Raw genomic sequence first — 16,683 nt, 5'->3', positions numbered from 1 at the left:
TATTAGAGTAATAAACAGTGCTCTCAAAGCAATCAATTAAAAATAATTTTTGATAATATATAAGGAATTTCACTGTATTTCAATGCAAATTCAAAAAAAAATTCAAGGTTTATACTTATGTTTTACTGTAAAGTTTTTCTAAGTTTACAATTAATTAAAATTATACTATTATTTAATATCATTACTGAAATCATTATTATTAATATTCATAAACAGTATGGCATAAAACTATAGCTGTTTTTTTGATTGCAATTTCAAAAATTTTTATTTTCATGTTTGTGAATATTTATGATAGTATTTACCAAGAATATTGTATACACATATTTAATATTATTATGTATGATATTATTATAAATAAATATATATATATTTATTTGATTTCAAATTAATTATGAAAATATTTTCATCTATCATTTTTGTTGTTGTTGTTGTTGATAAACTAATAAAATGTATAAAAATAAAAATACACTATAAAATAGACACAATAGTTAAACTAAAATAAAAACTTTTAATGCAATGTTTTTTTGATAAAAATATGTTTTATAGCGATTTAATATTTGGCTTATTGTTTATGGTTTATTTACTCAAATCATTTTTTTGTATTTACTAATAAATTATGTTTTATTTGATAATATTAAGCCTGGCCAATTTAATTTATTGTAGTTATACGTGTGTTATTTAACTTATTTAAAATTTTAATGACAGTTAGTTAAATATTTTGTTTAAAGGAAATAATTAATTACTGTATTAATATGATTCATATAAAATATATGTAATAATTATTATCATAACATATTAAATTAAAACCATATGTTTTCTATAGTATTGATTAGTAATAAATGATAATAATAATAATCAAAATATCATAATTGTTTATTACAATATATATAAAAAATATAATAGTTATGTTTGCTTACGTAAACATCAATATAGCTGATGATTGATAGCCGACAAAAATAATATAATTTCAAAACAAATAGTTTAAGTATTACACATTAATTAAATAAAACTGTATTAAAAACTATAAAAATTATATTGTTAAAAAATATATAGTTGTCTACTATAATATACAATAATGATAATAATAAATTTATATAAATAATTTTATCATTGTTGTTTATCGGATGACACATTCAAAAAAATAAATATAAAAACGCCTTTTTTAAAAAATAGTCTTAAAATTAATTTTATTGTTTCCTAAAAAATGACTATGATTTTGATGTTTGTGGGATTAATAGGCGTTATCTTAATATGGCATACAATTGAATTGTAAGGGCTTATCATATCATTAATGATATTTAAAAGAAACACTATTACTTATTATGAATTAATCCATAAAATACTTAATTTATATTATGTAATATAGTTAAAAACAATTATTTAATAACAATTTGTATTAATTTTTATCTATTGTAAAAATATATAACTATTGTCTATAAATAATATTCTTATTTTAAGTTAAATAATAATATTTTTTTGTTACCCTTATTGATAATAAAATAAAACTACTGTATAAGTTTTCTTTTAATTAATAACATTTAGACTATTTTGTTATTATTATAATTTAGATTACTAAAAATATAAAAAGTGTTAAATTTCTAGATTTATGGCAAAAAATACCAAAATAAATATACAGTAATATAAATTACAATATAATAAGATTTATTTACCATAAATGTTATTAACATTTACAATAGATTCAAGTGATGTAACATTTAATATATAGATATTTATAACAAAATAGAGAGAGAGAGAGAGAGAGAGAGAGAGAGAGAGAGAACTTCAAGGATAACATGTCTATGAATTTGTTATGACTTATCAATTATGTGTATTGTTTTTCTGTCATATATAAGTAATGTAAATCTCTTTGTCTAACAATTTATTAACAAAAATAAAATATTGCAAATAATAATAATACAAAAATTGATTTTTTCCAAATATAAATACAGTATATATATTGATTTAATACAATACAATATTTTATAGCCAAATTAAAAAGTTATAAATCAAACAAAAATAATAAGAATTATTATTATTATATAGACTTAAAAGGACATCTTATAACTAATAGACTAATAATCATAATTATTATTGATATAATATTTACACACAAAAAAAATTTTCCCATAATTTTAACAATTAAATATACAACAAAAAATATCACATTATTATTATTTATTTTGTTTTCAAATTATCATAAAGTTGTTGTATTCAAACAATTTCTTATCAATATTATTATTATTATCTTATGATTAATAATAACTATTGTATTGTATTTGTCATTCATTTTCAAAGGGTTTTATAGTTATCTTTTCTGTCGAAAAATTTGTTTCTTTGTCTGTAATGAAATAAAATAAAATATATTCACATTATTTATTATATGTTTTTCTTTGCAAGTATTGATTACTAAAAAAACAATTTAAAAGAAAAAAAATTGATTATATTTTATAAATTATATACCGATATAATGATCGGTGTAATCCCTGTCGAGATAGGAAACGACTCTTTTCTTTACTGATATTGTTGTTGTTGTTGTTGTCTTTGAATTGTTGGCAAAGTTTGCAACTTTTGTTGTCAACTGTTTTATTATTTGAATCCATTTTTTCTACTCTTTCTTCTTCTTCTTCGGCACAATATTTTTGACCAACAAATGACATACCAATCAAATACCACAACATTATTATTATTATTATTATTATTTCAATGTCTAATAATAATAATGAAAAAACTGTTATATAATTAGATTGTAATTATGTAAAAATTTTATGATAAAAATAACTATTCAAAAATTTTTTTTATTTTATTTTCGCTAAATTTATCAAAAATGTGTAAAATTTGGATTTTTTATGACCACTTTTATTAAGAGATAATAATAATAATAAAATTTGTAATAATATTTGTCAATTGAATAAATATATAAAATAAAATCGCACATTAAAATTAATATTATAATGTCTTGACTTAATTGACTAAACATAAGGAAAACATGTTATCCTTGAGTTTTCGTGATTTTTAATTAAAAATTGTTTATCAAAATTGTTATACAAATATAAAAAAATATATATAAGTTATATTAAGAAAGTATAAAAATATGTTTTTTATTTAATTTTATGATAAAAATCTAAAAATTACTCAGTTAGTAGTCTTAATATTTATTTTTATTTTTTAAAAATTAATTAATAAATGTAAATACAGCAATGTCTATTTATATATCAATATTATAATATAGTAAAAAAAAGTCAAACAAAAGTTTAAACGTTAACTAAATACACTGTATTTATATAATAATAATAATAATATAGTTTAAACTAATATTATTTTATTTATAATGTTTGAATTATTTAATTAATAACTATTTACTTTTGCTTAAACTCTGAAAAAAAATATTTATACATATAGTAACTACATTGTAGTTAATATTTTTTAAAAAAGGTAGTAACAAAAAAAATAATAGTAATAAATAAATGTTATAATTAAGAGTGAATTTTTTATAATCCAAAAAAATGTCGGAAAAAAGATTTACTTATTAAACCTACAAAATGTGTGATTGTTTTTAATATACAGTAATTTACAGTAAATATAAAAAAATGTATAATATTTTTAAGGAGACACTCCTTGAATGAGAAAAACTTGTTAACCTAACTGTAAATCATATGTTTTTTTTTTGTGAACAATTTGTTTAACTTTTAGAAATAAATTATTCAAAATAATACAAACAAAGTTAAAAACTTGAAAAATAAGTGTTGGCGGATTGGGTGCACTTTTATTATTATATATTATCATAAAATAAATAAAATTTTATGCTATTTAATATAATGTAAATTTATTTGTGTGTTTTAATTGTTACTAATAAATGTATTGTACTTTTAAACAAATAAAAAAAATGATAAGTATCTGTGGATAGTTAGTTAGTTTAGGGCTTAACCTTTTAATTATTTTTTAAAAATTATTTATAACAATATTATTGTATGTTAAACTACTACTACTAATAATAATTCATTTTATTAATTTAAAATCCTTATATTAATTTTTAAGTATAAAACTCATATGCTAAATAACTTTATAAATAATAATATAAATAAAACATTTATAAATATCATAATTTAAAAAAAAACAATTGATGATTAATATAGCAAATTAAATATTAATGCGTTTTTATTGTAAATTTATTTGTGTGTTTATAATTGTTACTTAATGTAATGTATTATTAAAAAAATAAGATAAATCATCTTAGTTTAATGTGTTTATTATAAAAAAATTCACTAGATTTTTTAAATTTGTTAAATTTTATAAATAAACATATGTAAAAACTAAATTTATTTTAAAATAAAAATATCAATACCTTAATAACTAATTAATAATAACTAGTTAAATTTTATAATCTTACTTTTTAATAACTATTAATTAAATAAAATACTTAGTCTTTAAATAATTTGTAAGTAATTTTATACAAATAATTATATATTAATATAATAATGCTATTTATTATTATAATATATAATATAAATAAATAAATATATTTTTAAAAATAATCTAAGTTTTTATATATTCTCAGATTACAATATATTTTTTTATTAACATATTTGTTTTTATCATATTTTATAATAATCAGTAATTGAATAAACTTGGAAAATTTACACCATTTTTTAAATATCAATTTATTATTGCTTCAAAATACTTATATAATTATAAAAAGTGTATATTATTTGTTATAAAAATGCTTTGTTTAGTAATATTTACGATATTCTTGACCTTAATTATTGATAGTAATTCAACCCAACGGTTGAATTCATCGGAAAATTTGGTGATTCAGTCAAACAATGAATTTTCATTCAGAATATACAATATGTTAGCAAAAGATGACAACAACGACATTATCTCTTCGTTTTCAATAATATCGGCATTAAGTCTGTTATGTTATATAATACTATATATTGTTATATAAAATACCAATTATTTTAAATATTAATTTTTTTATTGAAATATAATTTCATTGATAGGTATACTAATGATGGTATAGGTATAACAATAAAACACTCGACAATTTGAAGACATTTCTTGGATTTTAAAACAAACAGACAAATGAATTAATTAGTGATCAAACTATTAATAATGGATTTCAAACTATTAATAGATTGTATGAAAATAAAAGTAAAATTTATTTATTAAATTTAGATAACAATTGAAAATAATAATATACTATAAAATAAATTAGTAATAATAATATATTACTATTAATATAAATATTTATTATTAATATTTCAAAATAATAATATCATTATAATTATTTAATTGTCTATTATTTAGGCATTGAATATAAAAACTATTTGAATAAAACACACGAAAAAAAAGATATGATTAGAAACATAAGTTAAATATTGCAAATCTTGTCGTACGAAATGATAGTGAAGTACTTAAACAAGAGTTTGTGGACGCAATACAACTGGCCTTTAGAGCACAGGTAGATAGGGCTGACTTCAAGCACAATGCAGTGGCAGAGACTGACAAAATTAACCAATGGATCCGTAAAAAGACAAACAATAAAATACAAGAGATTTTGAAAAAACTCGATGCATTGACATCTCTTATAATTTTAAATACGATTTATTTTAATATATTAACAGTTTACAGTATATTAATTTTTATTATAAATTAATTATATATAATTTTATAAATAATTAGGTGATTGGGAGGAAAAATTTAAAGATCGGAGTACTAGAAAGTCTGAATTTTATAATAACGGCGACCAAAATAGTAATGTTTCGGTCGATACAATGTTTCGTCAAAGTTTTTTCCGTTACTTTAGTTCACAAGAGTTAAACTCACGACTCATTGAATTGCCGTATAAGGGATCGGAAATGTCTTTTGTTATTATATTACCAAATGATAGAAACGGTTTGTCAAAACTCAAGACACAGATAAATGCCATAAACTTTGACAAAGCATTCAAATCAATGGATAGAAAATATGTAAATTTATTTTTACCAAAATTTAAGTCAGAAAAAGAGTACGATTTGATGAAAGATATAAATCCCAAACCAATTGCATTGACCTCTGAATCAGATTTATCACGACTGTCCACTTCATGTGATAAAACCGTATCCCAAATCAAACACAAAACTTTTATATCTGTCGATGAATACGGAACCGAAGCGGCGGCCGTTACAGCTATTGTTATGAAGGGTCGTTCGGGTCATATAATTATTTCCCCACCGATTGAATTTCGTGTGGACCACCCGTTCCTATACTATATTATTGACAAAACTAATGGTATGATTATGTTTTCCGGATAAATCAATAAACTTTAAAATATTCTAAATCTATTTTCTGTGTATTTAATTGTTACTAAATGTACTGTACTTTTTAAAAAAATAAATAAATAATAAGTATCTGTGATCTGTGTATAATTGGTTTATTTAGTGCATAATCTGTTAGTTAATTTATGAATTTTATACTAATAATAAATAATACAATCTATTAATTAAGGATGTAATATTTAATTTTTAAATACTTAACTAAAACACTTGTAAATAAAATAATTTTAATAATTTTAAAAAATTTGATGATTAAAATAGCAAAATAAATAAAAATAAATCTAGAATTTATTTACAAAATATTAGCATTATTTTTGTTTATATAATTTAAATAATTACTACAACTAAAAACATATTGAATTTATACTTTAAGAATAATTATATTATATTTAGAAATTAATTTCTATATTATATACAAATATTATAAAAATATATTTAATTATTTAATTTTGTCTAAAATTGAATTCCAGTCACACTTTGAATCCACGGAATATATGTCGAAACTTTGGTATAAACAGCGGGACTGAAGGGTTGAGCGCATCCACTGCCGTATGAAGTGATGCCCTGAAGAATCCAAACACCGTTAGATAGACGACAGTTGAGTGGACCTCCACTATCCCCCTGACAGGTATCTCTGCCGCCCTGTCTATAGCCGGCACATACTTGAGTGTCCCTATTGAACGACGACTGCCATCGCCACTGACAAAACTGATTGTCCACAAGAGGTAGTCTAACCTCTTGTAAAATGTTAGGAAAGACTCCTTCGGGCCACAATAGACCCCAACCGGTGGCCACACACGAGTCGCCAATCGGTTGGACACCATTTGTAGGCAAACATATGGGTTGTAAATAACTGTGCGCTCCTTTGAGATCAAGTTTTTCGTTCAATTTTAATAACGCGATGTCGTTAGCAGTGGTACTCGGATTATATCCGTTTAGCATAATCTATGTCAACAACAATACATAAATTAATTATAAATTAAAAAAATATATATTTATAGTAAAAGAACCGGTAGTTTATATTTTAGTTACAACTGATAATGTCTTACTTGAGAGACATGTCGTACAACTTCTGTAGACTCTCTGCGGGAAACGTCATTCTTGCCAAACACTAACTGAATATCTTGTGTCTGCCGGCCCTCAACATTGGCCACACAGTGAGCGGCCGTCAAAACCCACTGATCGCTGATAAGAGTGCCGCCACATCGCGCGCCAATTATTTGACCGTTTTTTGTTTGTCGAATCGTCAACAATGCCATCCACGGCCAGGCCATCGGCGGCGATGACGTTCCGCCTACAATACGGTTTATATTACCCGAAAGACCGCATTTTTGTGTCCGCAATCTTTGTGATATTGACAACAATATTAGCAAAACTATGTTTAGTTTACTATAAAACATAATCACAAAAATACTATAATAAAAAAATATTCTTAAAATTATTATTTTTTTTAAATAACTATATATTAGTAAATTTTTTTGTGTATTTATATGTTTAATTGTGTTAATAGTTTTATTATAATAGTGACTAATTTGTTATTATTTGGTAATTATTTTTTATTGTAATCGTAAAACAGTTATTCATTGCCAGTATATAGTGATTAATCAATTGATAATTCCGTTTAGTTTTATAAAATAACATATGTTTAGTGTAATTGTACTTTTTGTATTTTTTTGTTATTTGATGTAATGATATAATTAATTATAATTTTTACTATTATACTAAACATTATACTGTATTAAAATTTATTGATAATCTATTTTTTTATACTTTACTTTACTGTAACTTTTATCTAAAATATAAATCTTATAGTATATTTTTATGGAAAATTTAATTTTTATTTTCTAAAAATATTAAATAAACAAAAATTATTTTGTTTTTAGTAATTATGATAATTAATCTTAGTGATCACAATTTTAAAATAACTTAAATATTGTAAGTTTATTTGTTTCAAAAAATATTTTTATATTAAGATTATTTTAAATTATTAATCAATATTTTAAAAAACAATTGTTTTTAGAAAAAATAATATTAATATGTTTATTATTATAATAATTATATCGAAACATTGCTCTCTACTTTCAGAAACACAAGTGTGTCGGTTGGGGTAGAAATTAAAAGTTTGTTTTTAAAATTGTTTTTGTAATTTTAAATATTATATAACTATAATGTTTTATATAACTATAATTATTAATAATTTTAGACAGTTATATAGTTGAAGGTGAGGTCAAAGATTACAATCCATTTTTTATTGAGAATCGCTGAACAAAAATATCTTTATTTTATAATATAAAAGATAATTAATCTAATATAAAACCAGCTGAGAATGCTTTAAAAGCATTTCCACACGAATTCCTTAACTTAAAAAGGAAAAAAAATTTTAAAAAATAAAAAAACAAGTTGAGAATGCTTCAAAAGCATTCTCATACGATCTCCTTAACTTAAAAAAGAAAAAAATCAAAAAAAATTTTGTAGCTGAGCCTGGATTCGAACCTATGTCCTCGTGGGACAGACAGACAGACGGACAGACGGACAGACGGACAGACGGACAGACGGACAGACGGACAGACGGACAGACGGACAGACGGACAGACGGACAGACGGACAGACGGACAGACGGACAGACGGACAGACGGACAGACGGACAGACGGACAGACGGACAGACGGACAGACGGACAGACGGACAGACGGACAGACGGACAGACGGACAGACGGACAGACGGACAGACGGACAGACGGACAGACGGACAGACGGACAGACGGACAGACGGACAGACGGACAGACGGACAGACGGACAGACGGACAGACGGACAGACGGACAGACGGACAGACGGACAGACTTTTAGAATGCATATACGTATTCCTTTCAGGAATTCGTGAAAAAAAAAATTTTTAATTTTTAGACGCCATTTTCTCTATGTTCCTGATGAAATATCAAAATTTCAATACTTATCCCATAGCTCATTTTTTATGCTTTATAAAAAAATAAAATTAAAAAAAAATCAAAAAAAATTTTGTAGCAGAGTCTGGATTCGAACCACTAATCTATGTGGGACAGACAGACGGACAGACAGACGGACAGACTTTTAGAATGCATATACGTATTCCTTTCAGGAATTCGTGATAAATGTATTTTGGTTTTATTAATATAATATACTAGTAATTAATACTCATATACTAATAATAATAAATAGTTTAAGTTACATATATGGTTATGCTAGTATATGTATAAAACATCCGCATATTATTTCAAAATTGCATTTAAATAAGTTATAAATTATTACAATTTATATTAAAATTATAATAAAATATTGATAATATAGCCATAGATTGAATATCATATCTCATTATGATTCCAGTCTTTTAAACAAATAGTTAGTTTTTACTTTATTTTAGTTTAATTAGTTATCTGATAAAGTTATTTTATGTCTATATGTTTAATCAGGGTTGCTAAAGGTTTTCGATTTCAGGGGGGGGGGGGGGGTATAGGGGGGGGGGGTAAAATGGCAAAATTTTCAAAAAAGCTTGGGGGGGTATAGGGGGGGTGAACATTTTTTATTGCATTTTTAAACGAGAATTTTTGCCAAATTTGAGTAAATTCCCATTAAATTCCCACTAAATTCCCATTAAATTCCCATTAAATTCCCATTAAATTCCCACTAAATTCCCACTAAATTCCCACTAAATTCCCACTAAATTCCCACTAAATTCCCAATAAATTCCCTATAAATTCACAATAAATTAACTAATAAAAATATTCTCAACTTAATTACTCAATACTAAAAATGTTTTCTAAATATTAAGAATTGCAAAAATATATATATATATAACTATTATAATTATAATTATTAAATAAAAATATTATTGTTTTAAAAAAATAGTTATTAATTAAAAAATTAATGATATAGTACTGATTTATTATAACGTTTTAATAATAATAATAATAAAAATAAAATTGGCAGAAATAATTATTAATTAGTTCTAATTAATTAATTTAATTTAAGAATATATCTTTTTTATTTATTTAAATTTATTAGTCTTTAGTATTTTATATTGAACCATAACTAACACATTTTAATATAAAGATTCTAAATTCCCACTAAATTTCCACTAATTTATCTATAATTTAACTAATAAAAATATTCCCAACTCAATTCTCAACACTCAAAATGTTATCTAAAATATTCATTTTTCAAAAATATAAAAAAATAAAGATATGCATAAATATATAACTATAATTATGATAATTAATTAAAAATACAATTATTTAGATTTAAAATTGGTTTTAATTAAAAAATTAATGATATAGTACTGTGTTTATTATAACGTCTTAATAATATTGTCAGAAATAATTATTTAAAACTAAATAATTAATACAACAATATTTTTTTATATAGTACTTCTTATTGAACTATAACTAATATATTTTTATAAAAAGTTTAAAAATATTAAAATATAATATAATATAAAATATAATGAATTTTAAAATTTATGCTAAAAATTTGTTTTCTACTTTTAATATGAAATAATATATATATATTCATTTATAAAGAGCTAAAAAATAAAATAAAATATATTTATTTATTTTTTTGAAAATTGGGAATTTATTAGGGAACTTTTTTCCCTTGTGGAGTGCCCCAACTCTATTTATGTAATATTTATTTAGTATCATAATTATAATTTTTAAAGCACATAACTAACACATTTTAATATAGTTTAAAATATTATCATTATTTTTTTTGAAAATTGGTGGGAATTTATTTTTTCCGTTGTGGAGTGCCCTAACTAGTGTAAATAATGTTAAATTGATGTAATTAAGTATTTTTATCTATTTATTTTGTATATATAAGCTATTAATTTATATTAAAACTAATTTAATATTTATTTTTATGTTTAATATAAAATTTTACATAGTCGAAAATTGGTAGGGGGCCCCCTAACTTTTTGGCTTCATGCCAGGTGGGGGGTAAAAGCCAAAATTTCTCCATCTCAGGGGGGGGGGTAAGACGTCTTACCCCCCTACCCCCCCTCCTTTAGCAACCCTGATGTTTAATGTTTATATAATTTTAGCATGATTATAACTATTTTATTACTATTTTAGTTATTCAATAACTACATTCATATAAGTAAAATTATAGGTGGGATCATTTATCCTAGTTTATCACAATTTGGTGAATCAAATCCCCAAAATCTCGATCTTAGGGGGGTCAGTTGGATTGACCCCCTACCCCTTACTTATATATATGAAATTAAATATATATTATTTATTATAAACATATTTTGTTTTTCATATTTTATAATAATATGTAATTAAATAAAGTTTGAAAATTTTCACCATTTTATAAATTTAAATATGAATTCATTATTGATTGAAAATAGTTATAATATAATTAAGTTATTTTATCAGTAATTAAAGCATAATTTGCAGATAATTTGATAAAAATGATAGTTTTAGTAATTTTGTCGATACTGTTAACAGGTTTAAAGGCTAGTAATTCAACCCAAGGGTTGAATTCATCCGAAAATTTGGTGATTCAGTCAAACAATGAATTTTCATTCAGAATATACAATATGTTAGCAAAAGATAACAACAACGACATTATCTCTTCGTTTTCAATAATATCGGCATTAAGTCTGTTATGTTATATAATACTGTATATTGTTATATAAAATAACTATTATTTTAAATATTAATTTTTATATTGAAATATCATTTTACTGATAGGTATACTAATGAACGGCGCAAATGACAAAACACTCGACAATTTGAAGACATTTCTTGGATTTCAAAACAAAAAGACAAATGAATTAATTAGTGATCAAACTATTAATAATGGATTTCAAACTATTAATAGATTGTATGAAAACAAAAGTATAGTAAATATAAATATTATTTATTAATTTCAAATTAATATAATAAATATATAATTGCTTATTATTTAGGCATTGAATATAAAAAGTATTTGAATGAAACACAAGAAGACGATCGTTATAATGAAGATTTGAAACACCAGTTAAATATTGCAAATCTTGTCGTACGAAATGATAGTGAAGTACTTAAACAAGAGTTTGTGGACGCAATACAACTGGCCTTTAGAGCACATGTAGATAGGGCTGACTTCATGCACAATGCAGTGGCAGAGACAGAGAAAATTAATCAATGGATTAGCAAACAGACAAACAATAAAATACAAAAAATATTTGACACAATCGATGGACAGACATCTCTTATATTATTAAATGCGATTTATTTTAAAGGTATTAGTAGTTTACAAATTTATAATTTTTATTATTAATTAATTATATATAAATTTATAAATAATTAGGTAATTGGGAGAAAAAATTTAAAGATCGGAGGACTAGAAAGTCTGAATTTTATAATAACGGCGACAATAATAGTAATGTTTCGGTCGATACAATGTTTCGTCAAAGTTTTTTTCGTTACTTTAGTTCACAAGAGTTAAACTCACGACTCATTGAATTGCCGTATAAGGGATCGGAAATGTCTTTTGTTATTATATTACCAAATGATAGAAACGGTTTGTCAAAACTCAAGACACAGATAAATGCCATAAACTTTGACAAAGCATTCAAATCAATGGATAGAAAATATGTAAATCTATTTTTACCAAAATTTAAGTCAGAAAAAGAGTACGATTTGATGAAAGATATAAATCCCAAACCAATTGCATTGACCACTGGAGCAGATTTATCACGACTGTCCACTTCATGTGGTGATCACACCGTAACACAAATCAAACACAAAACTTTTATATCTGTGGACGAAGAGGGGACTGAAGCGGCGGCCGTTACAGCCGTTACGTTAGGGAAAAAAAGTTCGGGTGATCGAAGTGAATCCAAACCGATTGAATTTCGTGTGGACCACCCGTTCCTATACTATATTATTGACAAAACTAATGGTATGATTATGTTTTCCGGACAAATCAATAAACTTTAAAACTGTTTTTCTTAACTACTAATCTAACAATAATGCAATTAAAAAAACTAATTAGAATTTCATTGATTTTTTTAATAAAAACTTTATTTATATAATAAAAAAAGTGCAACAAATATTTGTATTGTATTTTGCAGTTATTAGTGTTCATTAATTATAATTTGTGTCTTAATTCTGGTATTCAATTCAATCCAATGGCGATAACCGGAAACTTTAGCCAAATAAATACTTCGGGAACTACAGTACAACCGTATTCACTGCTAAATGAATGAATTGATTCAAACAATAAACACAAACACTGTTTAGTTAGCCGACAGTTAAGTGGTCCACAAATAGTCACAGTTATGATGACTGTTATCGCTCTTATAGTTAGCCGACAACTAATAGTTTTTGTTGTTGTTGTTGGTATTCAATGGCCAAATCTACTCCATATTGATTGACAATTATTATCATTGATCAGCACATCTACTGTTAAAAAAAGTATTTTTAATTAGTGCTTAATATATATTTATAGATATGTAAATTCAATATTTTTTATTAACATATTTGCTGTTATTTCATATTTTATAATTTTGTAATATTATAATATTAATAAAATAAAGTTGAAAATTTTCACCATTTTATAAATATTAATTTATCATTGTTTGAAAATTGTTATAATTTAATTAAGTTATTTAATTATTAATTAAAGCATAATTTGTAGATTATTTGCTAAAAAAATGATAGTTTTAGTAATATTGTCGATACTGTTAACCGGTTTAATGGCTAGTAATTCAACCCAAGGGTTGGATTCATCTGAAAATTTGGTGATTCAGTCAAACAATGAATTTTCATTCAGAATATACAATATGTTAGCAAAAGATGACAACAACGACATTATCTCTTCGTTTTCAATAATATCGGCATTAAGTCTGTTATGTTATATAATACTGTATATTGTTATATAAAATAACTATTATTTTAAATATTAATTTTTATATTGAAATATCATTTTACTGATAGGTATACTAATGAACGGCGCAAACGATAAAACACTCAATAATTTGAAGACATTTCTTGGATTTCAAAACAAACAGACAAATGAATTAATTAGTGATCAAACTATTAATAATGGATTTCAAGCTATTAATGGATTGTATGAAAACAAAAGTATAGTAAATATAAATTATTTATTTCAAAATAATATCATTATAATTATTAAAAATTTTTATTAATAAGGCATTTCATATAAAAACTCTTTGAATAAAACACATGAAAACAATCGTTATGATAGAGATTTGAAACACCAGTTAAATGTTGCAAATCTTGTCGTACGTAATGATAGTGAAATACTAAAACAAGAGTTTGTGGACGAAATACAACTGGCCTTTAGAGCACAGGTAGATAGGGCTGACTTCAAGCACAATGCAGTGGCAGAGACTGACAAAATTAACCAATGGATTAGCAAACAGACAAACAATAAAATACAAAAAATATTTGACAAAATCGATGAACAAACGTCTCTTATACTATTAAATGCGGTTTATTTTAAAGGTATAATAGTTTCAGTATATATTATATAATTATATAATATATTTATTTTATTTTTAACTAATTATAATTAAAAATATAACTAATTAGGTAATTGGGAGGAAGAGTTTAGTAAATACAGGACTATTAAATCTAACTTTTATAATAACGGCGCCGATAATAGTAATGTTTCGGTCGACACAATGTCTCGTACGGATAATTACTATTACTTTAGTTCACAGGAATTAAACTCACGACTCATTGAATTGCCGTATAAGGGATGGGAAATGTCTTTTGTTATTATATTACCAAATGATAGAAACGGTTTGTCAACACTTAAGACTCGGATAAATGCCATAAACTTTGATAAAGCATTCAAATCAGTGAAGAGAGAATATATAAATCTATTTTTACCAAAGTTTAAGTCAGAAAAAGAGTACGATTTGATGACTGCTATAAATCCCAAACCAATTGCATTGACCACTGGAGCAGATTTATCACGACTGTCCACTTCATGTGATCAAACCGTAACACAAATTAAACACAAAACCTTTATATCGGTAGACGAAGAGGGAACCGAAGCGTCGGCCGTTACAGCTATTAGTATTCAACCTAATTCTGCTTTAATCTATAATTCCCCACCGATTGAATTTCGTGTGGACCACCCGTTCCTCTATTATATTATTGACAAAACTAATGGTATGATTATGTTTTCCGGACAAATCAACAAACTTTAAAACTGTTTTTCCTAACTATTAATCAAACAATAATAATGCAATTAAAAACAAATTAGAATTTCACTGATTTTTTAATATAAACATTTTATTATAAAAAAACTTTATTGTTATAATAAAAACACAAAAATATTTGTTTTTATTTTATCATAATTCTGAATGTTTTTTTATCTATGTTTGGTTTTATCAATAGTCAACCGTTTGACTATTGATTTATGTATTATAATATACAATATGTATAATAATATAAAATTAGAATTTTGTTTTGTTAATGAATTTTGATATACTTTTACTGTATAATTGTATTTAGAAATGCATTTATAATTTATAATATACATTATCTAACAAATTGGTTGCAAATAACTATTTATGTCATCCAAATCTATTCTCAATGATAATCATTTTTATTGACAATCATCTGATTTGTGGCATATGTTTGATATACTGAATATTTTGTTGTTAGAAAAAAATATTTAATTAAATAATGATAATAATAATCAAAATAATAATAATATTATAATTTTAACAATATATTACTTCAAGAAACTTTTAAAGTAATTTTACTTAAATGATTGGTCACTGGGTTTGTATTGAGCTAAATATTAGACCGGGGTATGCCAATGCCAATCAGTTATGAAATTGAAGGTCAGGTCAAAAATCACAATCCATTTTAATTGAGAATCTCTTTAACAATAAATAAACTCTTTATATTAAAATATAATAAATCTAATAAAAATAAGTGTATTAATATTAATTAGTTAATTTATAAGCTATTTACAGTAAATTTATTACTACTTTTAGATAAGTGTATATTTTAATATATTTTTATTAACATATTTGTTGTTTTAATAATCAGTAATTGAATAAAATAAGAAATTTGTCAACATTTTATTAATATTAATTTTGTCTTACTTGAAAATAGTTAAAATATATTTAATTTAATATGTATAATAATAATAATAAATTGTATATTTATTACAAAAAAATGATAGTTTTAGTAATATTGTCGATACTGTTAACCGGTTTAATGGCTAGTAATTCAACCCAAGGGTTGGATTCATCCGAAAATTTGGTGATTCAGTCAAACAATGAATTTTCATTCAGAATATACAATATGTTAGCAAAAGATGACAACAACGACATTATCTCTTCGTTTTCAATAATATCGG

General features: G+C 23.6%; 4 protein-coding genes and 1 long non-coding RNA gene across 5 annotated transcripts; 4 read left to right on the top strand and 1 right to left on the bottom strand.

Annotated features, from left to right (window-relative positions):
• Window positions 1-4,847: 4,847 nt before the first annotated feature.
• LOC128963924 (uncharacterized) lies at window positions 4,848-5,574 on the top strand. The gene is made up of 3 exons (XR_008484669.1): window positions 4,848-4,907; window positions 5,001-5,151; window positions 5,308-5,574. It is a non-coding gene; the product is annotated as an uncharacterized LOC128963924 (long non-coding RNA).
• Window positions 5,575-5,690: 116 nt separating this feature from the next.
• On the top strand, window positions 5,691-6,293 carry LOC128963921 (leukocyte elastase inhibitor-like). Its single transcript, XM_054310468.1, has one exon. The coding sequence runs from the start codon at window positions 5,775-5,777 to the stop codon at window positions 6,291-6,293; it is 519 nt and encodes a 172-aa protein (XP_054166443.1). The 5' UTR covers window positions 5,691-5,774.
• A 474-nt stretch (window positions 6,294-6,767) lies between these two features.
• Window positions 6,768-7,714, bottom strand: LOC128964402 (plasma kallikrein-like). Its single transcript, XM_054310991.1, has 2 exons — window positions 7,364-7,714; window positions 6,768-7,259 (listed from the first exon to the last, which is right to left on the bottom strand). Exons 1-2 carry the CDS (start codon window positions 7,712-7,714, stop codon window positions 6,768-6,770), a joined length of 843 nt encoding a protein of 280 aa, XP_054166966.1.
• Window positions 7,715-11,666: 3,952 nt separating this feature from the next.
• LOC128963917 (serpin B4-like) lies at window positions 11,667-13,375 on the top strand. Its single transcript, XM_054310464.1, has 4 exons — window positions 11,667-11,948; window positions 12,042-12,188; window positions 12,260-12,574; window positions 12,643-13,375. The coding sequence occupies exons 1-4, from the start codon at window positions 11,759-11,761 to the stop codon at window positions 13,272-13,274; spliced, it is 1,284 nt and encodes a 427-aa protein (XP_054166439.1). The 5' UTR covers window positions 11,667-11,758; the 3' UTR covers window positions 13,275-13,375.
• A 516-nt stretch (window positions 13,376-13,891) lies between these two features.
• On the top strand, window positions 13,892-15,579 carry LOC128963919 (serpin B3-like). The gene is made up of 4 exons (XM_054310466.1): window positions 13,892-14,180; window positions 14,274-14,420; window positions 14,490-14,804; window positions 14,892-15,579. Exons 1-4 carry the CDS (start codon window positions 13,991-13,993, stop codon window positions 15,515-15,517), a joined length of 1,278 nt encoding a protein of 425 aa, XP_054166441.1. The 5' UTR covers window positions 13,892-13,990; the 3' UTR covers window positions 15,518-15,579.
• Window positions 15,580-16,683: the final 1,104 nt, after the last annotated feature.

The sequence above is a fragment of the Oppia nitens genome, unplaced genomic scaffold (genome assembly GCF_028296485.1).
Source record: "Oppia nitens isolate AA-2021 unplaced genomic scaffold, nextdenovo-longstitch-racon4-pilon3 scaffold8_pilon_pilon_pilon, whole genome shotgun sequence".
Classification (NCBI taxonomy): Eukaryota; Metazoa; Arthropoda; class Arachnida; order Sarcoptiformes; family Oppiidae; genus Oppia; species Oppia nitens.
This window is presented reverse-complemented; position numbering and strand designations above follow the sequence as displayed.